This window comes from Chrysemys picta, chromosome 10, assembly GCF_011386835.1.
Source record: "Chrysemys picta bellii isolate R12L10 chromosome 10, ASM1138683v2, whole genome shotgun sequence".
Lineage (NCBI taxonomy): Eukaryota > Metazoa > Chordata > Testudines > Emydidae > Chrysemys > Chrysemys picta.
This window is the reverse complement of record NC_088800.1, coordinates 23,995,658-24,019,121: the sequence shown is the minus strand read 5'-3', so window position 1 is coordinate 24,019,121 and position 23,464 is coordinate 23,995,658. Positions and strand designations below refer to the sequence as shown.

General features: G+C 39.2%; 1 protein-coding gene across 2 annotated transcripts in view; it reads left to right on the top strand.

The window, feature by feature from the left end:
• The window catches only part of WDR72 (WD repeat domain 72), a 186,996-nt gene that overhangs the window by 86,858 nt on the left and 76,674 nt on the right, over positions 1-23,464 (top strand). For both annotated transcript variants that reach the window (XM_024108982.3, XM_065558176.1), the window contains exons 15-17: positions 12,985-13,805; positions 18,152-18,243; positions 22,452-22,534. In XM_024108982.3, coding sequence (XP_023964750.2) covers positions 12,985-13,805; positions 18,152-18,243; positions 22,452-22,534 — 996 coding nt within the window. The remainder of the gene's footprint in view (positions 1-12,984; positions 13,806-18,151; positions 18,244-22,451; positions 22,535-23,464) is intronic.

Sequence of the window (23,464 nt, the reverse complement as noted above, 5' to 3'; positions counted from 1 at the left end):
ACAGTACTTCATTTATAATTGTAGGGGTTTGTTAAGAAAAAGATAAGCTCCCCCAAAAGACAAATCCTGTTACTGCTAAATTTTAGACAGTATGTTTTACTCCTAAAATAATGGTTTTATCTGTCAGTTCTCAGAAAATTCATTCCGTACTCAGAGTGTGTACTATAATTTTGAGGAGGATATGTCAAATTTTTTATACATAGCAAAGACATTGAATTTTAAGTGAAAAATTCAACTCAACCTTAACTATGGAACTGCAGCTGGGGCCTCTGTAACTGTTACATGTTTGAATTACATTAATCTAAAAAAGTAGTTATAAGAGGAATATATAATTCTGCTAAACATTTTTTATTTTATTTTAAACACGATATACATGTCCTTATAAGGACATTTTAAACACTTATTCATTATTTTTTGGTTTTGGACTAGCTAATATGTTAATTGCAGTAGTAATCTATTGTGCTGCTGGCTTCTTTTTGAAATAGTACATCAATACTCCAAACAAAATAAAAAGGTACTCTGCTGCTTTTGAGTTTTTAACAAAAGCAAGTGGTGTTCAGAATGGTAATAATTAAATTCTACTTATAATCTTTCAGGTGTCAATTATGGAAGCCAACTAAGTTTCATCTATGTAAAATCATTGTGAAGAGAGTGAAATCTTAAGTGTTTTGTCTACCCATATTTCAGAGTAGCAGCCGTGTTAGTCTGTATTCGCAAAAAGAACAGGAGTACTTGTGGCACCTTAGAGACTAACAAATTTGTTAGTCTCTAAGGTGCCACAAGTACTCCTGTTCTTTTTGTCTACACATAGTAACTTCACCATGGCACCTTTGTAAAGCATGCGAGATAAAATTCTAACTAAATTTAGCATAGCTGCTCAAATTCTTAATCATAAATCTTAATTCTTAATCACTGATGCCACGATTACAAAAATGCTGCTATTATAAATTTACCGACCCTGTAAATTTGCCGCCCTAGGCCTAGGCCTTGTTGGCCTAGGCGATAATACGCCGCTGGTTTCTAGTCTTTAAAGGATGAATGTCAATCTTAAAAATAAGAGGTGGGTTTCAAGAAGCCACTGAAGATTTAATTAAGGGAGTTCATGGGAAGAATGTGATACAGTTTGCTGTCCAAACATTGTATGATGCTTATGGTTTGTTTTGTTTCATCTCTACTTCTTTCATCTTTTTTCGGACCAGCCGTTAAACACACAAAGAGAATTCCAAGATGGCCATGCAAACATTTCTACCACAAATATACATTTCTACAAAGTTTTTTCTTTGCTTTTCTGTGGATACTTGTGGAAGTGAATTCTGTATGCACGAATATTTATGAAAAATGAGGGCTGCAAGTGCAGTCTAAGGCAGTGGTTCTTAACCAGGGGTATATGTACCCCTGGGGGTACCCAGAAGTCCTCCAGGGGGTACATCACCTCATCTAGATATTTGCCTAGTTTTACAACAAGCTACATAAAAAGCCCTAGTGAAGTCAGTCAAACTAAAATTTCATACAGACAGTGACTTATGTATACTGCTCTATATATTATACACTGAAATATAAGTACAATATTTATACTCCGATTTATTTATTTTATGGTAGAATATGGTAAAAATGAGAAAGTAAGCATTTTTACAGTAATAATGTGCTGTGACACTTTTGTATCTTTATGTCTGATTTTTGTAAGCAAGTTGTTTTTAAGTGAGGTGAAACTTGGGGGTATGCAAGACAAATCAGACTCTTGAAAGGAGTATAGTAGTCTGGAAAGCTTAAGAGCCTCTGTTCTAATGGAACTTTGATCAACGTTAGTGTGAAAATTATTGAAAAAGAATGTGTGATGTTTGTGCACCTCTAATGTTAGTGAGTTACATAATTCTGGCCATGAGTAAAATTTCAGCTCTTATTCGGTGTGAATTGTTCTTCTAATGTGGTAATATTTTCATTGTGTAACTTATGGACTTGCTCCAACTTCCATTAACTTTAATGGGCACAGCATCAGATCCACTAAATAATAGTCATGGGTAGATACTGTTTTCACTCAGCTTCAGAAGTTACTACCTATTATGGATGAAGATGCATATATATGTATAACAATATATGTATATGTGAATTTATGCACTATATCAACCATCATAAAAATCCTTCTAAATTACTGCTAAAGAAAATCTATTTTAAATTGTCAAGGAAAAAAGCATCCAGTATGTTTTACACTATTAAAGACTATTTAGAATTATAGTTAAACTGTCCGTCTCTGGATGAGCCATCAGATGACCACTGCAAAGCAAATACCTTCTCAACACTTCTTCATTCTGCTCAAGAATATAATCATAACCTGACTGGTACGGGGTGTTAAAGACATGACACTAACTAAGTCTGGCCCCTTACTTACTTATAATTTCTTGGACTATCATCCTTGTTGACATCATTCAATGGCCTTGTGTGAAATTTGTTGCTGCTCCTGACCCACAAAGTGAGGTAGTTATCACCTTGTGTTTACAACTCAAGTGCATCCACAACTTTGAGCTATCGTGATCAGTTCAGATTCATAGACCAGGGCAGCCACAAAATGGGCAATGATCAGCTTCCCAAAATTTGGGTAGAGCTATTGGAAAGCCAAACATAAATTAAACCTATGAAGAGGAATTTAGAAAGGAATTTGATTGACTATGAACAGTCATATATTTTGAGTAGATAATGTAGAATTTGTCTTATTTTAAGTTTTAGCTTTAAGAGAATAAAAATGGGTCCTTGTTTGCTTAGCTAGATAATAAAAGTCAATAAGATATTGGTGGTGGGAAAAATCTTTCACAAAGAGTTCAGCCAATCCATCACCTATGTAACACAGTACCAAGGGGTGCTACTTACATTTAAAAATAATTATAGTGAATTAAAAAATAAAAGAATTACTAAACTGTACTCTGTAGTGCTGAGTGCCAAATATGTGTATGATGCTGAATAAACCTTAGTTATGGTTGTTTAATTTGCAGTTCCACTGAGAAGTAAGCCTTCATATTATATTATGTCATAAAATTAGTTCATTTTGACTTATTTATACAGCACAACTTGCAAGTGATTGAGAGTGAGAGGGGTGAATGACTCTGTATTTGAATAGGCCCAGTACTATCCAACTGAACAGTTTGGACTGAAATGCTAAATTGACAATAACTGAGATTGATTTACAGTGAGCAGAGCAAAAATGAGAGAAAATGGAATATTATTATTATTGACACCTACTAGTTATAGGGAAGCACAGAAAATGTTGATCGTGAGGTTCAGAGACCTTCCAGGTTCTCTCCTTTGCTCTGCCATCAGCTCACTTTGTGATCTTTGGTAAGCGACTAAATCGCATGATGCCTTAGTTTCCTGATCTGTAATACTTACCTCTATTATGCGATGTTGTAGGACTTTTATGTAATGTTTGTAAAGTACTTTCAGAACCTTAGAAAGAACGGTCTATAGAATGTAAGTTGTTAACCTCTCTTTCAATATCCTTCACCAGTTGCTTTTCCCACTTCTTGACTGTATGTTTAGTTTTATAGCCTGCCTTCCATTCTTTGTTATCTTCTGTTATCTGTGGTAGTTGGTCCATATTTTCTAAATGGTATCTTATGTCTAAGGTTTATATGTCCATCTTCTTTCAGTGGAATGAAATGCCTGAGGCAGAAAGCTAAGATAACTTGGTAGACATTATTCGGGTCAATGTCAATAAACTTTCACATTGCCAGTAAGCATTTCTTCTGACTTTATACTCAGTGGCATCACAGAATACAATGGCAGATTGACATTGTCAGTGTATTTTCTTTTGTTTGTTTGGTCGCTGAGCAGTAGGAGAAGGGGTATTGAGCACCAAGTAACTATCCAAAAATTACTAACAATGTTTAGTCTAGAGGAACAAGGAATGATGTCTTAGGGCCGGTCTACACTACCACTTATGTCGATATAACTTACGTCACTCAGGGAGTGAAAAAGCCACCCCATGCCCCCGAGCGATGCAAGTTACAATGACCTAAGCACTGTCCACACTGGCGCTATGTTGGTGGGAGATGCTCTCCTGCCGACATAGCTTCCGCCTCTCACAGAGGTGGAGTAATTATGCCAATGGGAGAGCTCTCTCCCATCGGCATAGAGTGTCTTTACCAGATGTGACAGGTTTCAGAGTGGTAGCTGTGTTAGTCTGTATCAGCAAAAACAACGGGGAGTCCTTGTGGCACCTTAGAGACTAACACATTTATTTGGGCATAAGCTTTCATGGGCTAAAACCCACTTAATTAGATGCATGGAATGAAAAGTACAGTAAACAGTATATATATTACAGCACATGAAAAGATGGGAGTTGCCTTACCAAGTGGGGGGTCAGTGCTAACGAGGCCAATTCAATTAAGGTGGAAGTGGCCTGTTCTCAACAGTTGACAAGAAGGGGAGAATATCAAGAGAGGAAAAATTACTTTTGTAGTGCTATCCAGGCCAATGCAATCAAGGTGGATGTCGCCCATTTCCAACAGTTGACAAGAAGGTGTGAGTATCAGCAAAGGGAAAATTACTTTTTTTTAGTCACCCATCCACTCCCAGTCTTTATTCAGGCCTAATTTGATGGTGTTCAGTTTGCAAATTAATTCCCATTCTGCAGTTTCTCGTTGGAGTCTGTTTTTGAAGTTTTTTTGTTGAAGAATTGCCACTTTTAAGTCTGTTATTCAGTGTCCAGGGAGATTGAAGTGCTCTCCTACTGGTTTTTGAATGTTACAATTCTTGATGTCTGATTTGTGTCCATTTATTCTTTTGCGTAGAGACTGTCTGGTTAGGCCAATGTACATGGCAGACTGGCATTGCTGGCACATGATCTCATATATCACATTGGTAGATGTGCAGGTGAACAAGCCCCTGATGGCGTGGCTGATGTGGTTAGGTCCTATGATGGTGTCCCTTGAATAGATATGCGAACAGAGTTGGCAACGGGGTACAGAACCAGAAGGGTACCCAGAAGTTACCTACTACAGGACAGGCCCAACAAAAAAAGTAACTGAACGCCACTGAACATCACCTACAGACCCAACTAAAACCTCTCCAGCGCATCATCAAGGATCTACAACCCATCCTGAAGGACGATCCCTCACTCTCACAGACCTTGGGAGACAGGCCAATCCTCGCTTACAGACAATCCCCCAACCTGAAGCAAATACTCACCAGCAACTACACACCACACAACAAAAACACTAACCCAGGAACCAATCCCTGCAACAAATCCCGTTGCCAACTCTATCTGCATATCTATGTGGAGAGCTTTCAACAGAGACTACACCTTAAGAATAAGTGCTTTCTGATTGGGCACATCTCTAGGTCAGATAAGCCCAAAGTATATTACTCCACAAATCAGTAGCGAGTCCTGTCTGAGGGCTTATGTATACAATACAACAATGCACAGCGGGGGGTTGGAGGGGGGAGGAGGGATTGTTGAGAGCTTTAACATGTTGCACTCTAACTGCCCAATGTAGACCCTGCTGTCACACTCTAAAAGGTAATGAGTGTGTGTTTGTGTAGTCCCATTTCAAACAAGACAACACTAACATGAACTTTTAGAGTGCACCAGCAGGCTCTACAGAGGACAGTTAGAGCACGACTCCTTAGAGCACTCTACAGTTTACACCCCCGTGGTGCACTTTGCTGCACCATGTAGACAAGCCCTCAATGTATCATACATAACAGTTTATCTATGGCGAAAGGAATTTCATTTAAGGTTGGGGGATCCTGTTTGTCTTCTCAAGGATAACCTAAACAGTTTAATAATGGGCAAAGGTGAGTGATCTTAACTAAGTCCTGTGAAACCAAAGAAAGTTTTGTTTGTTTTTGTTTTGTTTTTTAAACTCAGTTACTTAAAGAATTCAAGGAGCAGTTTTGAGAGAGACAAATTAATGAATGTTAAATTCAAATTAAATCCCACTGTTCCTCTCTGCTTAACAAGATTAGCTGATGTCATCTTTCAAGAATAGACATTGTTTAGACGATCTGATGTTTTAACAGGAGAAGTTGTTAGTACCTTATATTACAATAGCATTTCAGTATTCCATTAAAATTATTACAGGAGCAATTTAAGTCTAATCTCTTAGAAGATTAGTAGAATTTGCAAACTCCATTTCCCCAATGATGCTGAAGTCTTGGTGATGTCATGTCATAGAAGCAGTGCTGGACTGGAAGCCGGTTTCTTCTTGTGGCTTCTTTCTGCTTGGCTGTCTTGTTGCTGCTGTTCACTTGCTTTTACAAAGCTAGATGAACACGTGCTGAGTGTGTAAGAGCAAAAGAGGATGAAAGCGCATGAGGGTTTAGAAAGATAAGAGCACAAAAGTTCAGAGGAACTTATACTCTTTTCTTTTCATCATCTCACTGAAGGTGTTTAGGTATCTTTTTTAGGGGCTTGGCTGGATTCAAATGTCAGCTGCTGTCACCTTTCATTGGCTCAGCACCTGCATAGGATGGGCTTGGCAGCATATTCAGATCATAAAAATGCAATTTGCTAATGCATATGCAGCATGGCTGGATATGTTCAATTTTATCGTTATATTGCTTTTATCTTTGAGGCAGGAAACTCTCAAAACATTTTTAAAGTAAGAGTTTTAATTCTATTTTAATCAGCTCATTTTCTGAGACATCCCTTTAGTTTCATACGGGTTTAATAGAAGTTGAAATTTTGTTTCAAATGAGTCCAAAACTCCAAACTTCTATATAAAAGCCTTTCAGCTCTTAATAGTTTTTTCCCCCAACATAAATGATTCTTAGTCTTTAAATGTAAATGGTCATCAAAGAAGGCATTGTCTCATCTTAATCTCTGAAGAGACTCTTGTCTTCTTCAGTTTGGTAAGGAGTTGCTTAAGCATTGCCAGATAATTAATTCCCCAATTAATTTCTATATTCAAATGGCTTCTTATATTAATAGCCAGTTATAGTATCTTATTTGTACATAAAATGACTTACTGTTCGCGTAACAGTGGTATCAGGGAGTTATAATATAAAGCATTCATTTAGATCCAAAATATTTCAAATATATATCTCAGAAGAAGGACAAAGGTTTTTCGCCTTTAATTGGAAACATGAGTTACAAATAACTTTTGTAAAACATTTCCCCCAAATATATGTAAACTTTAAAGTTTTAAGAATGAAGACTTTTGAGTATTTATAAAAGAAATCAGTTTCAATAAGGATCTTTTTAGAATGCCTTGTCTGGGTTTCAAACAAAGTTTTTTCTCTAACTAACATATACAAATTTCAAAACATAGTATAAGAGAAAATAATACAGAATGTTAAAGCAAAGTAGAAGTTATAAAACTGCATCCTAGAAGCTGTGTAAAAACTTGGAGGTCTCATGGGAGTGCCTGTCACTGGCTGACAGAAAGCAGAGTTTTCCTAGGAATTGACTGAATTAGCTTGAACATTTCCTATAATAAGCAACACAGAACATAAAAACGTGAGCTATCATATTCTCCAAGCATCATGCATGTGAAAATTCATTAAAGTCAAGGGCAAATTTTAATAGTCTAAAATGATAAGAATTATAGTAATTGTTAATAACCAGTTTTGCATCATTATTTAGATTAGTCCTTTACATGGTACTTTGAAAGATTTTGATAGTATAAAAAACACCGTCCACCTTGCAGAGAAGCAGAAAAAATGGGGTGCATAAGCCTCTTTACTGCAGAAAGGAGAAGCTCCCTCTCCCTCAAGCCCACAGAAATCCCTCCATAACAGTTCTGTGCAGCTGATGTGCCTCACGTCTGGAGGGGTTATGCTGAAGAAGGGGCAGCAGGACCCACTTTTTGTGTCAGCCTCCTCTTCTGAAACCACAGATTTTTCTGATCCAAAATCTAGCACATCAGATTATGCTGTTTGGAACTACAGTATTTCAGGCAACATGCTGTGTGAGCTACATTTAAAGAATCACAGGACTTTTGTACAACAGGGGGCATAAACACAGCATTGCTCCTGAGGAATTCATACTACCAGGAAAGTGGGGGTAGAAGGAAATATATAAGGGTTTTGACTTAGGCAGATGTCCCCAGATCCACAAGGTGGAGGCTGGAATTCCTGATGGACCATTAGGATCTGTCCATCGTTAGAATCACCGTCTCATCTGTGTGTACCCTACGATAGTTTCCCCTTACTGTGGCTCTTAGTCAATACGTACCTGTCCTCTCACTCTAGTGACCATACCCTACATTTCTTGGCTAATATCGGCACTGTCCACAAACTCTTCTGCCTGGAGACTGACTCATGTATCGAGTTGATATCCTAATACTGAAAATTCTTCCAGGTACTTTTTTGTCATGACTCAGTCCCTTGCCTTCCTATTTATATGCTCACCTAACCTATTCTTTTTGTGCACTGAGAGCCGACTTCTTCCCTCAAATGCATGCCCTGAATTCTGAGAACAGAATTTTTCCCCGCGGGAGTTGTGTGGGTAAATTTTTCTGTGATGCCACAACGAGGCAATTAATCTTGGACATTTTAAATCCCTTCTCTTGATTTCCTAGTGCATCATGTCTTCCCTAAGTCTTTCAGATTGTAAGCTGTTTGAGACAGGACTATCTTCTTTTCTCAGTCTGCTAGAGGTTGACCGAATGCCAATGGGTTCTAGTAAAAAAGGTTAAACACTTGATCTCAGTGAATTGCATGCAATGAATCTTGTAAAGAGTGAAGTGGTGGAAATAAAACTAGTTAGAGAAAAGATAGTTTGGAGCAATATTTTCCTAAATTTTTCAGCTGACATAGTGCTGTGGTTCAACATGCAAGGTTACTTCTGTCACACTTTTTAATGGGTCAGCTGAAAGTTGTAAGTAATTATAGCTGATCCCAAATCTGCAGTTCTGTCAGTTTTTTAAAAGAAGACTTACAATTTTTGTTGGCTATTCATTAACAGTAATTGTGGGTAAGAGATAGTTGTGCTGGGACAATAAAATCACATTAATAAGTGGCGCTAAAATGATGGTGTGTAGAACTCTCACCTTGAATACAATTTAAATTAGATAAACAAGCCTGGATAGCAAAGGCCACATCAGAGAGTGTGAATCTCAATCTTCTGACTAGGCTCAGTTGAAAAAAGTGCTTTTGGCTATAGCTGCTACCCTGATTATCCATGAGGAGCCCAAGATCTTCAAATGTCATATTGCACTGCCTCAGATAGAGGTTCCAGTTATCAATCTTACCGTCTCTTCTATCTTTCCCTCAATACACCAACCTTGTTTCTGTCTTACCTGGAATGAGTTGCAGACAGCTAGGTCCCTGCCAAACTCTGCACTTTTTTTCCCACTGTACCAATTGGCTTATAAGTGATAGAAATAAGTGTCTCCTCAGCACATTGAATACATCGCAGCCCATGTCCTCTAAAGATCCTTTCTAGTAACCTCTGATACACATTAGACGGGAGGGGTGATGAATGAGACGGGGGTCCTGTGGGGGGGAAATAGTATATGTGCAGCAGGGTGCTGGTGCAAAAGCACCTAATTAGCCCCTGCCCAGTCAGCTCCAATCAGGGGAAACAGATTGGAGCTGATGGAAAAGGTCTGATCCTGGCCTGAAGATTGGCAACACCTGCTGGCCTGACAAGCCAAGGGCTATAAAAGCTGGGAGGGAGCCAGAAGGCTGGGGGCAGCCAGGGAGAAGTCAGTCAGGGAGAGAACTGGAGGCCTCCTAGCTGAAGGCTGACTGCCTTGTAAATAGACAGACACTGGTGGTGGGATAACTGTAGGTAAATAGACATTGGTGTTACACAACTGTCACGGAGTCCCCGGGCAATGCTCTGGAACTGCTCCCCCCAAAGCCAGTCAGGACTTTAGGGAGCCTCCTCTCCCTTGGAGCAGACTGTCTTCAGGGCAAGAAGTTCACACGGCTTCACCTCCTGGGTCTCTCCTGGGAGCATTCAGTATATGCCTCTCCGTGCGCTTCCCACAGCGAGTCCGTCCAGGTGGGATCCTGGGGAAGTCAGAGGGTCCTGCACCCCCACTTCGCAGTCAGACATGACTCTCAGCCAGCCAGTAAAACAGAGGTTTATTAGATGACAGGAACACAGTCTAAAACAGAGCTTGTAGGTATAGTGGATGGGACCCCTCCGCCAGGTCCATTCTGGGGCCCAGCGAGGCAGACCCCCGTCTGTCCTCCCTTCCAGTCCCCAGCTAGCTTCAAACTCCCATCTAGCCCCTCCTTCTCTGGGCTTTGTCTCTTTCCCAGGCCAGGAGGTCACCTGATCCCTTTGTCTTCAACACCTTCAGTCGGCACCTTTGCAGAGGAGGGGCCCAGGCCATCAGCTGCTAGGAGACAGAGTGTCGGACATTTATGTACACTGGCCCTTTGCTCTGCAGCAACCATACACCCTTATCCCACCACCTAGATACTTAAGAACTGCATAGGGGAAACTGAGGAAAACATTAAGAACAGTCCCACTTCGATACAAGCCTCTCTGAGCCTTATTGCGGCAGCAAGCGAGCCCCAAGAAGAGGGGTGGGTCATGGACCCTGTTACAATATGGTTATGTAATTAAAGACTGTATCCTAGTGCCTACATGCATGATGGAGGAGAACTGTGGTTGTCCACTTGATTTTGCAACCTTAATGTTCTTTTAACATAGGTTAGGGTTTGGGGGGATTTTAATGGAATTTCCTACATATATATTTTTTTAAAGCACACTGAAAAACCAGAATTTCTATAACATGGACCTCCACATGAGTCATCAGCAGAGTTAGACCTATAGACAAACCACACAGACCTCTGCCACCTATTACTTCTACCAGTCATCCTGTTATCTTCTCATCATTGTAGCTTGTCATTCCAAAACTGCAGCCAAGACCGGGTGTTGTCACTTATCTCAAATAGTTATCTGGAGGTACAGGATGTTGACAGGGAGCACAGCATCAGGCAGTGTGGAAGTGTTTGCCCTGGAACTCCACTTTCAAAGTCATTTATCAGCTTCTACTTGGTCATATTGTTACCAGTCTTTCCATCCCAGCTTGATTTAGAGTACATGATTGTTTTTGTTCATTGTCAGTGCCTGGGGGAGTTTTCCGAAGGAACCAGGTTCTCCAAGATCATTAGCATTTCCCACCATTTTGTTACTCAGCCTTCTACGGTGGTATTGTGGGGCAAAGGATTTCCAGACTCAAAACTCTTTCTGGACTTCCACCTCTTGGGTGGTGGAATGTATCCATGAAGTGGTTGTCTTAGAGCATGCATGTGTTTTTATCTCTCCTTTTTACTGAAGGGGCTTTCCCTATACAAGCGGCGTCCCAAGTTTGGGAAACACTGACTGTAATAATAAACTGTAAATTGGAATCATAAACTGACCAGGCTCTGGGGCGGCTTCTGTCTCCACCGGGCTTGCTGCAGGCTCAGTGCCAAACTGTTCCTCAGGGGGAACAAACAGCTCTTCCGAGCAGGGACGTAGAATTTGCTCTTGATCTTGATCGATAGCCTGTTCTTGGGCTGGCTTCATGAACGGAGTCACTTCATGCACCTCACTTGGAGCCTTCTTCTGGCTCCCATCAGTCCCCACAGTGGCTTCAGCAGCTAGCAGGGCACCATCCTGGCTGATCAGGTCGTCAAGAAGCACAGTTGGTTCTGTGCTGGGCACAGTGCCCAGCACCTAGTCAAACTCATAAAATGGGCATGTCATTGACAAGTTGCCCAGGGTGCAGTTTTTGTCCCTGGCCTTCCGGTACTCACTCTTCAGCCTCTTAATATACTCCCTGCACTGATCACCTATCTGGAAAATCTGAAAAGCTGCCAGCTTTTTAGCTCTCTGGTGGTATGCGTTGTCATTCCTAGTGCTTTTGCTGAAGTCCACAGTTTTACTGGCCTTGCACCAGAGTTTCACCAAAATTTGGCTGGGCTCCCGTGACCATGAAGCAGCATGCTTTGCAAAAGGCTTGCTCTGTTTGGTCTCCATTGCAAATCCAGGAGGCTCTCTGATGGTGGGCTTTCAGCTTGGTGATCAGAAGAGAATGGGTGAACACTGACCTGAGCTGCTGCCTTATGTCAAGGGTGTGTGTCTGTGTGTGTGTCTGTGTGTGTGGCTTCTGTTTTTAAGGGAGATTGTTTGGATAGAGAGGACTAAGGAAATTGCCCCATGGAATTGTGGGATACTTCTGGCAGACTCCCAGGATATGACTCAAGCAGGGCTGCATCTACACTGCAAAGCAATAGGGCTCGGACCCTGGGTCCCAGCTTGACACATGCTCGGACCCTGTGTCCAAGCCCTGGGTTAGCGCAGGGGGTTAGGCTTGAGCCCAAACTTAAGCACGCGCTTGCTTTGCAATGTAGACATACCCTCACAAACCTGTACTGAGATGTGTGTCATGATATTTTCAGAGGCTTATATCTTGGCCAGATTTGAGTGGATTTTCACATGGATGGCAAAACACACATCCCTGACAAATTTTTAGTCCCTGCTCCAAAGCCGGGAGGGGCTAGAGCTTCTCAGTGAAAATGATTGTAAGACTTTTTCTGCATGGGAAAAAATATACTTTTTCCTAAGTGTATTCTTGGAAACAGCTGAAATGTTTTTGTTGAAATGTTCCAAAAAAAAATTCGGCCTGAGGCAGCAGAGAAAATTTCAGCCCAAACTGTAAGAGTTTGGTAGAGTTATAACCAAGTGAATACAGGATCTTACACGGAAAGGGTTAGGCACCCTTAAATATAGGTGTCACTAACAACATTTCCTATAATTGTCTATGGTTCCTACTCCCCTTTCCCTTGCTTCTCTCTACTTACCTGTCTAGTAAGTTACTCAGAGCAGGCATTTATTTTTGTGCTTACCATTTGGAAAGTGCCTAGTACATAGTCACGCTGCTGGGAATACATAATTAATAAGTGTAGTTTAGTTGAAATCAGTGGAGCTAAATAAGGAATGAATTTGGCCTATTCCATATGCAACTCTAAGCTTAGAACTAGGTAAAGTTTTATGTAACTGTGGATTTGATTTTGACATTTAATACATAACTTTTTTTATTTCAGCAAACTGGTACCAGCCATGTCCAACAGCCTTTTACTATCTTGCCAGTAAAGACAAAATGGAACAACATAAGCTTTCATGTTCTCTTATTTGATCTGGAAAAACTTGTAGAACTTTTACTGTCATCTCAACTCAGTGGACTGAAATCATCAAATTCATTCCACAGTTATGACATTTTAAAAAGAGCCAAAAGCACAGCAGAAAAAAGGACACTAATGTTAAAAAGAAATAAAACTGCTGGCTCTCTCTTCCCAATGGATGGGCAAGTAAAAAATGCTTGTGAAAAAAAGGTCCATAAGGATAATAGTGCAGCAAGGTCTTTGGAAGAAAGTGGTGGCATCAAAAGACATAAAAAAATGAAGAGTTCAAAAAAGATTAGACTGCAGCCACCAGGACAAATCGATGCTAACATCACCACAGACACAGCTAAACTGCTTCTGTCATGTCTCTTACCATGGGGTGTGGATAAAGAATTAGACAATCACTGTGTTAGATATTTAGATATCTTCAGACTTCAGTGTCCAGTTTCTTTTGGACTAGTATCAAATGGAAATCACATATCACTAATGCTGCCAGGATGGAATTGTAATCACTGTGATGTGGTGGAAGAACACATGCCAATTAACTTGTTTTCAAGAAAAGTACTAGATTTGTCAAACAAGTACATCACTGCAGACCAAGGACAAATTGGAAAGAAATATGGACTAGACCATAATGCTGATGGCACACAAGGATCACAAATTGTATTCTACTTATTGAGCAGAGTATCTTTAGTCAACAGGATAGTTACTTTGCCTTTGGAATTCACCAGCAGAATTGACAGGTAAGAACTTTTTCTAATCAGTTATTTTCCTTAATAAAGGGAAAGATATGAAAAAAATTAGGCTTTTGTATTCTTAAATATAGACAGTTATACAATGGAGCTCACAACAAACTTGTTAAGGCTTATTTCCATGGACATTCTTTGAAGCAGGGAGAGAGTTTGGTGGAACTAGGTGTTCTCTCAGAATATGACAGGAGTAAGTATTATCTTTCTGATTAACAGAAGAGCAACCACAGGCACACAGATTTTGTCAAGGTCTGAGTCAGAGTTGGGAATACAACTAGGAACACCCAGCTCCAATTCCCATGCCTTTACCTCAAGATCCATCTTTCTCCCCAGTACTGAAAGTGAAACTACTGGGTCCCTTCAAAATAAAAGCACAGCCATATAGGGCAAACTTCTTTGCTGTTCTAACTTCCATTCCCCATAGCTGACATGACTTCTTTGCCACACAAGGCATTGGCTTGGTGGCCAAAGCAAATTAAACATCAGAAACAGAAACAACCTTGCTTAGTTCCCCTACCTAATGCACAGAGACGAAAACCCAATAGTAAAGGCAGCTGCTGGGAGCTGATGCTGAATGCATCATCTGCCCCTATGTTTTGAGAACCTGTCCCAAATTCCATTTAGATTACTCAAAACAAATTTACTTAGTTGGATGCTTTTTCAGCATCAAGGGAAAAATAACATGTTCAACATTCTTTGACCACGCCAAGTGGAGCACACTAATCAGGCAAAAGATATCATCCATAGACTGTTATTATTCAGCAAACCTAGACCGGTCTCAGTTGAGTACTTTAGGGACAATTGACTGCAGTGTTTCTGTTGCCATGTGGTTTTCCATTACTTTAGATGGAGTATAAAGAGTCAAAGGTATTAGCATGACCCAGTCACTGTCCAACATTAGATATTGTTACCAGAGTTCGGGATTTCGGGTATAAAGACTTCAGTTTGCTTAGTTCCGTGGCAAACACACAAGAAATGCATGCCACAAGTTGGAGATTTGTTGGTTAGAATACACAAGAGAAAAGGAGGCAAAGCAAATTATAAGATACTTTACAGTTGAAATTGAATGTTCATATTTAAAAAATTTAACCAAAGCCTATCAAAGTCTCTTTTAAAAGAGAGGAGATCAGTTAATCTCTTATTTTGTTGGGCAGGAAGGAAAAGGTTAGTTGTATTGCTCAGAGCTGAGATGTGAAGGATGGTCACTTTTGCTGCTTTTGACATGGACAGACAGGATAAGAGGCAGGCTAGCAAAGGTGGGGAAAATATGGCTTTTTGTTAATGTTTTTAGGATTCCAGGCAGCAGGTCAGTCACAGGTGGATGCCCTGCCCCAGCGAGCTTACAAATGAAATATAAGACAAGAGGAAACAAATGGATGTGGAGGGGGGGAGTACAAGGATGCAGTGAGACAATATTAGTCAGCATGATAGGCTGTGGTCTCAGTATCTTAGTGACCTAAGCATTGTGACATTTTTTATAGGCATTCCAGCAAAGGAGAGTTTTAGTTAGGATAGAGGTTGTCCAAGAGCATATGCAGAACCAGTGCATTTCCTGGCTGCTTTGGCCATACCATAGTCAGCTCTGCCCATTTTTCAAGCTGCACTCCTACTCCTTGCCTCTCAGACATAGCAAATTTCATATAGCCTCTCTGCGAAGTGCAATATGTTGTCTACTTTCTCAAGCTCTACCCAGCATATCTCACCAGAATTCCTAATCAGCTCACTGTTAACAACAGTGACTGCAAAAACTCTTGCATTTTTGCCAACAGCTAGTTGATCCCATAGGTTCTGAATTATTTCAAGCCTTTCCCTCTTATGATGCTGATGACATCTAAATAAGATTCCTCTCATTTCTACCATCTCTCTGTCCTAGTATAGTTTGAAACTGAACTTTGCCCCCTCATTGAACTCCAGGAACTGTTTCCAGACTTTAGACACTTCAGTCACAATGTCAGCCCCACAACCTGTTTTTTTTCTGAATAAGCAAGATATAAGCAGAGCAGGTTGTGTAAAGGATTTTGTATTGCTTCCCTGCATCAGTAAAACTATGAGTAATGCCCTGTCACAGTCAAGAACCATTATATTCACATAGAATCAAAATTGTGTAGAGTGGAACTATTAGACAAGGTTACTGAGACAAAAGCGTTGAGGTCACATAACCCATCCTCACTCACTGCTGGTTTTGTGCTCAGCGTTAGGATAAGCTCTGGCCAGAATAAGGGTAATGAGCCATTCAGTAACGGACTCCTGCCCAATTAAAAGTTGCAGTGAAACTATACAAGTTCACCCGGCCCAATTGGTCTAATTTAAATCACAAGCACATGCCTATCCTGAAAAGTAGCATGGTTGGCCCAGCTGAGCCTACCAGATGCTCATTGGAAAAATAAATAAAAATTCAATTCCAATTTGCCATGCCACTGAAAGAACCCATCAGTAAGGCAGGGAAAAAGAGGGCTGGAGGAACAGATGGTCTTTTTGATGCAGACAAGATACAGTACCTCTACTGGAGGAAAAGATGGGAAAGGATCCAGTGCTGAGCCAGAGGGATTCAAACTCAACAACATCAGGGTGGAAAAAAGCCTACCAACAACTGCCACCCTGAGCAGGGTTTGGGTGGGAGCCCAACTTACCTCCATGGTACTCTGCCAATGCTATTAAAGCAAGGGTAGATTACTTAGATTGTAAACTCTTTGGGGCAGAGACTGTCTTTTGTTCTGAGTTTGAAATGCACATAACACAACTGGGCCCTGGTCCATTGCCTAGGAACTACTTCAGCACAAATTAATAATAATAATAATATGAATGGTCCATAGAACATGAAGTCATCCTGATTTTCTTTCAATGTATTTATTATTTGTAAGTTTCCACCTAATGGTTTGGATCAATATTTTTCAAGCTATAGTTTGTTTATGAACAGTTAACTACTCACTGTTTTGTTATTTGTGTTGTCTAGTTGGTCACCTAAGTCACATAGTATCTCTTTTTCTCCCTGCTTGGATGGCTGAAAATTTTTGAACCTGAGAATAATGAACAGTGAGCAATATGTTTCTGGTGCAGAATTTCAGACCAGTAGTCATCTGTACTAAAATTAATGACATTGTTGGGATTCACAGACATTTTCACAGAAGTCTGCTGTTCATAAACAGTAACAAATTACAAATCACATGAGCCAAGAAATCATCATGAGCTGAGCTGAGTGCTTTAATTCATGGAAATATTTGTGAATCTGTTTTTTTGCTATTTGATCAGCTTTCCTACACTGGAAATTACAGTAAAATATCTCTGCTTATAAAATGGGAAAGTGCAATTGGGATATGCTTGCTTGGTAAGGTTTTTAGCCATGTTACTATTACAATAGACCTTTTGCATTATTCTGCTTCTTATCAATATGCTAATGAAAGAGCAGGACAAATTCGCAGGTAAAAGATTTTCAAAGATTTTTTTTCTCGTTCTGCCTTTTGAAATTTGTATCCATATTAATCCCTTAAAGATACTACTGTCAAGTACAGGAGGCTTCTAGAATTGTTCAGTATTGTTAGGCCTCCTTTAATTTTATGATTTACTGCTAGTTGAAATGAATGGGAAAAACAATAAAGGAAATACATTCTTTTAATATGTACAATTAAAATATATTTTGGACAGTATCATAAAAGTTAGCCCTAAAAGTCAAATTGCCTATTGCACTAGGACCTTTACTCAGTACTAAAAGTAAAGATGTACAAATAATTCATGAAAGAACCTGAATACATAATTTTCATTGTATTTTGTTTGTGTAATAATATGAAAAAGTTCTTCATAGTAAGTTCTGTGGGCCAGATGCTGAAGTCACTACACACTGTAGGAATATAGCAAAAGTAAGGACTGCAGAATTTGATCCTGTATTAACTTCACAGTGTATTCACCATTGTTTTAAAACTGTGTATTCTTAGGGAATATTCTCACCTGAATAGCTACATATCTTAGGAACTGATGAAAGTTCTTCTGTCATTGAAAATCTTCTTCTAATTCCATCTGTACATGGACTATATTGAAGTTAATGAGAGTTGCTAGGGCTTATCGCCTTTCAGGATTTGTTTGTATATGTGTGCTTAGGTGTGTGTGTTTTAAATAGCAGGTAAAGGGCCAAAATGTACAAACACTACTGGGCATTGGACTGTTCCCAAAAGTAAGTGCCTTCCATGGTTGTGGCAAGATCGGTTCCTATATTACAAGTAATAAGAATAATAATTAATAATGCGGTGGCTGTTATAAGTGTATAGAATTGAATACGTGCTAATGGTATATTTGTCAAAGTTATTTTTACGTATTATGTAGTGATTTAATGTTTGTTTGATTTTTAGTCCACAGAAATTAGAATCTGTACGTAACAAATGGAAAAGTTCAGAAACATTCAGCCCTTCATTTTCCACTTTTTATGGAGAGTTACCAAACTGTAAGTATAGAAGAATGCAGCAATGAAAACACATATACAGTATTTTTGCTTTTATTTGTTTTATGTGTTGTTAGATAAAACGCGTTATATAAGTATAAACCCCTAAATCCTGTTATATTAATACAATTTTCTTATTGCCCTTTACATTCTTTGGAGTTTAAATGTTTGTTTTAAATTCTTCAAATACAGTAGTTAGACGAGTTTAAGCTTGAAGTGTTCTGTTCTTTTCTTATGTGATGATCACACAAGCATGTAAACAACATGTTGACTATAAAGTGATACAAAGTGGAATCAAGAATACATTTTGCGTGACAACAAAATATCCAATTGCATTTCCTAAGGCATTTTCTAGCCATGTGAAAAACAAGAGCGAATGCAATGAAACAAATGCTGACTTTTTTTTTCATCCAGTTCTATCTCCCTCAGCACCATCACACACCTGCCCAACAAAATACCTCAACTTTCAAGAAAACTGTTGCCTTTATAATACTGCAGTCATCTTGCTGTTTGGATAATGCCCTTAGACCTTTGGCTTAGGGCAGAATCAAATGATCTCGGCACTTTAGCATTCCTCAGGCAATAGTTTACCAATCTTTTCCTGAAAACCAGTCAATATTTGTTTGTTTTTACAATATGCAACCAACCAAAAATTTTCAAGAACAACATGAGGTAGCACATGGATGACTTATTTGTCTGCCTATTTTGCCAAACAAACATAATGTGGTTCTATTACATAGTAAATCCTATGTAACTTTATAACATAAATTCATTAAGGTCAAATCCTGACCCTTTTCTATGTGAAAGTCAGGGATACATGCAAATGAGCTCCTAAACCTCTGTCCACAACCAATCTTCTATAGCTCCTTCCTTCTCTGTCTTCTGCTCAGGAATTATGGAGTTTATTTTACCCTTGAGACTTCAGTACCCCATGCAGGCATGCCTGGAAGGGGAAAGAGAAGGGACAGGAAGTGACTGGGAAATATAGGATAACATGATGGAGGATTTTTGCCTTGGGATCGGAATCAGATTGCCCTGGGCTCTTCAGTCTGATGACCCCTTTTCTCTGGACCTCTGGTCTGGATCTGCAAACTAGAACCACTGGATCTGAGCAATAGAGACCTCACAGTCTTTCCAAGAGTGAGTACCTGCTCCACATCCTGTGACATCAAGGAGACATTGCCTCCCTTCAGAATCCCAGGGCCTGATTCTTCTGTACCTTGCATCTTGTATACTGATTTATATCTGTACAAAGTGGATGGGTAAACACAACCAAAACAGAATGGTACCATTTTACACTCTCTTTGCACTGACTGGTGCCAACTCACAAGTCTGGTGTTTTGGCACAGGACAAGAGTGAAGGACAAAGTTGGATATACACCTCCTTTAGCCCTTCTTCCCTCTAGGGACCACCCCTCTGCTATAGAATGGGGCTCCAAAGGGATCTGTTCTGCCCCTGAAGAAAGTTAGGGCAGGCTCAGGGCAGTTCTCACATGTGCTTTAATGTTTTAATTTTTTGTGTCAAATCAGTTAATAAAAATATAATTTTAAATAACCTCTTGTGCCTGTTTCTTTCATGCTGTAAAATTGCATTGCATGGTCTTTCTTTTCTTTCTTTCCCTATACATATATGGATGGATGGCTGTGTAAGTACCGTACGATTGCTTTTGTCAATCTCTGTCTTTTATATATTATAAAAGGATTTACACAGTACAAGTGCAATTGTACTTACACAGCCATCAACTAAAAAGCATAGTGAACCAATTCAGATTATCAGAGGAGTAGCCGTGTTAGTCTGAATCTGTAAAAAGCAACAGAGGGTCCTGTGGCACCTTTAAGACTAACAGAAGTATTGGGAGCATAAGCTTTTGTGGGTAAGAACCTCACTTCTTCTTGCATCTGAAGAAATGAGGTTCTTACCCACGAAAGCTTATGCTCCCAATACTTCTGTTAGTTCTAATTCCCACCACAGACTTTGCAGTGTTCTCCACAAAGCATCTGCATAATTCTGTAAACCCTACAAACTGCACTGCAGCAATCCAACTTTTTTTAATGTGGATGATAATGTATTGTTTTATCAGGATACTTTAGGTCTCTGACAATATTTTAATACTACGATATACAATTCAGGGCTGTAATCAGAACATTTACTCAGCATTAATATTCAGGAATTGTCATATTACTTTAAAGGTGATACAACCCACTTACACTAAACAACATATCTATTTAGCAGCAAAGCTTATTAGCCAAATATTGGGATAAGCAGCTGATGAATGGCTTTGGCCTGTTAAATTTCAAATGAGGAAGAACTGGATTAAACAAGAAAGTCCTGCCAATTCAGGACCATGCATTTGCTCTGAAAATCATCTGAGAAGTCAGATGCACAATTTAGACCAGCCTGAGATTATCTGTGTAGCACATACCTTACAAAGGATGGAAGGGTTTAACCCTAAGAGCTGGATTATTATTCTTTTATACTTATATTGTTCTTGAATATTTCAGCACTGTAAGGAGCAAATTTAGTAAAATATGAATATCCATACATCTCCTCCACCTTTGCTGAAATCTTTATCCGTTATTTTATCCATACCTTTAGCCTTGATTAATGCAGCACCCCTTCTTCCCTTCCCTCCCCCCATGTGTTGCCACCTGCCTTTTCTCATGTGGGAAGAAACATTACCATAACCTCCAACACACTCATTTCAGCAGCCACTTTAAAATAGCTCCCTTTCTCCATAGTAGAACCTGCCAGCTGGAATGGCCTTATTGTTGTGTCTCTCCTCATGGACTCATCATCTCATTTAAAATATAGTCAGAAAATATTTCTATTCTCCTTTGCATATTTTCATTTATTTTAACTTTATTTGTATTAATTTTTTAGACTTACTATACATTAAGCCTTTGTCTACATGCTTCCAGGTCAAACATTAAAACCGGGTTCCATAAAATGCAATACCCATGATTAGAATAAATCAGTAATTCGCCTCTGCTGCTACCAGAGGTCAGACAATCTGACATCAGCTTGAATATAGAAGAAAACTGGCCTTTTAGTTTCTATAGCAGTATTACATCTTCAATTATACCAAAGAAGACAATGTGATATAAGCATAAAATGTATTTACGGAACCATAAATCTTTGAACCATAGCATGATTTTTAAACGTTTTCCATAACAACACTGAAGATCATAGTCAGCTTGTAACAATATTGAGCAGATCCTCAACTAATGTAAGTTGTCTTAGTTCCAGTTGAAGTCAATGGAATGATGCCACTCTGCATCTGCTAAGGATCTGGCTCATTATCCGGATTAAATAAACTGTTGCTTTCTATTTCATATATGTTTAGCATGTGAGTGATCTGAGTGAAGATATTCCAAAAATATCAGCAATAATTAGACCACCCCACTTTGCATGTCTGCTCCATTGCAGAGCCTTTGGTTACAGCTTTCATTGCATTAAATGAAATTCACTGCATGCAGGAGGCCGGAGTCTCTCCATAGTTAGAATTTCAAGCTTGCTTTTATATTGTAAGCCTGATTTTCCTTCATCTGAAAATACTCAAAGAAAGGAAATTTCCACTTCACTTACTAAATATGTGATAGCTGTAGCCATGGGTCAGTTCTTTGCTGGAATTTGAGTTAAGTGGAACAAGCTTCTTTTTGAAATATGAGACTTTATTAAAAATAGCTAAGCATATTTTGAATATTCTCCTAAAGCTTTTTTGCCTTGTTTCAGCTTAAGCATGACTTATCATAGAAACATCCGGAGAGACTTATTTGAACGATCTTGGTGAAAGCTAGTTCACAGTATCAGTTCTGAAATGGGGAAAGACTTATTTGGGCACTGGCAAACTGACTGAAAAAGAATAAAATGTTTGCACAAACCTCTGCAAAAAGAAGCCACCAAGTTTCACAGAGCTCTAATAGACACCATGAACTAACCTTTTATAAATAAAATGTATCCATTAGATTTAGGGTTAGGGGACATATATGAATAACTCTAATATAATTATATATAGTACCTGATATAAATATCTTGCACTGCTATGTCTGTGCATAAAATGAAAATAAATTATGACAAATGATTCTGTTTCAGATATGTTGCTGAACATTACAAAATTTAAAAATATATACTGCAAGACCGTTTGAAATTTCATGTGTTATTTATGTGTATTTTATTGTGGGCTCATAAAGAACGTTTTGTATATTTTCAGATAAAAGTGGATTACATTTCCCTGATCCTGGGAATGTTTCATTGGTGAAACTCATTTCATGTTGGAGAGACCAATCCGTAAAGGTAGGAAATAGTGCACACTGACTGTAATAATGTCATTTTTAAAGTGATGTTCACTGCTATTTAGTGTAAATGTTGATATCATGATGTAATATGATAAAAGTAGACTTTGGGGAAATTATCACATACATTTTGCCATTTAGATGTTCTATGGAGAAAGAATTTTCATGTTAAACTGCAGTGTATATTTATTATGAACTCATTTTGGATTTTAGTGTCTGTGGTTGGAGATGGCAAAGTAGACATTATAGTGCCTAATCTAGGTGATACTGAGTAACAGGAATCATTTTCAAATGCACAGGGCTTGTATGACTGATCTGGTGAATGTTGCTCATTTGACAAAAAGGTTGTGAGTTCCAGCCAATAATCTTTACTTTTTAAGTTATGTTTAAAAAAAAAGAAATAAAAAAAGCTGTTTTATGTTCCTAGGGAAGCTCAATTTCATATATGCTGTAGAATAAGTTGGTATGGCCTTCTTAAAAGAATGTGTGGTCAGGGCTTCATACCAGTACGATCCCCTCCAAGAGCAGGTCCAAAAGGGGAGTTCCAGCTTCTCAAGGCAATTTAACTTGCACCTTTGCCTGTGCTGATCTTGGTGCCATGTAGGCAGGTTAATGCTCTGTGGGGGACTCTAGGTAGCTGTGGGATGTCCTGGTGATTACTGTAGCATAAGACTCCTTTGTCCTGTCCGTCAGAGGATAGGTGGCCCCTCTGAAGAGGTCAAGGGCTCAGCCTACCTCTGGCAGGCTTCACAAGGGGAAATGAGGCAACTCAGGAAGGGATCACCTGGGACTAATTAACTGAGTAGCTGGGAGGCAGATAATTAGATAGGGAAGCACTTGGGCATAAAAAAAGGAACCTACTCCCAGTGGCTAGAGAACAGAGGTTCCTGGGAAGAGGAACTGTCTCTAGAATGTAGAATAAGGAAGTTCC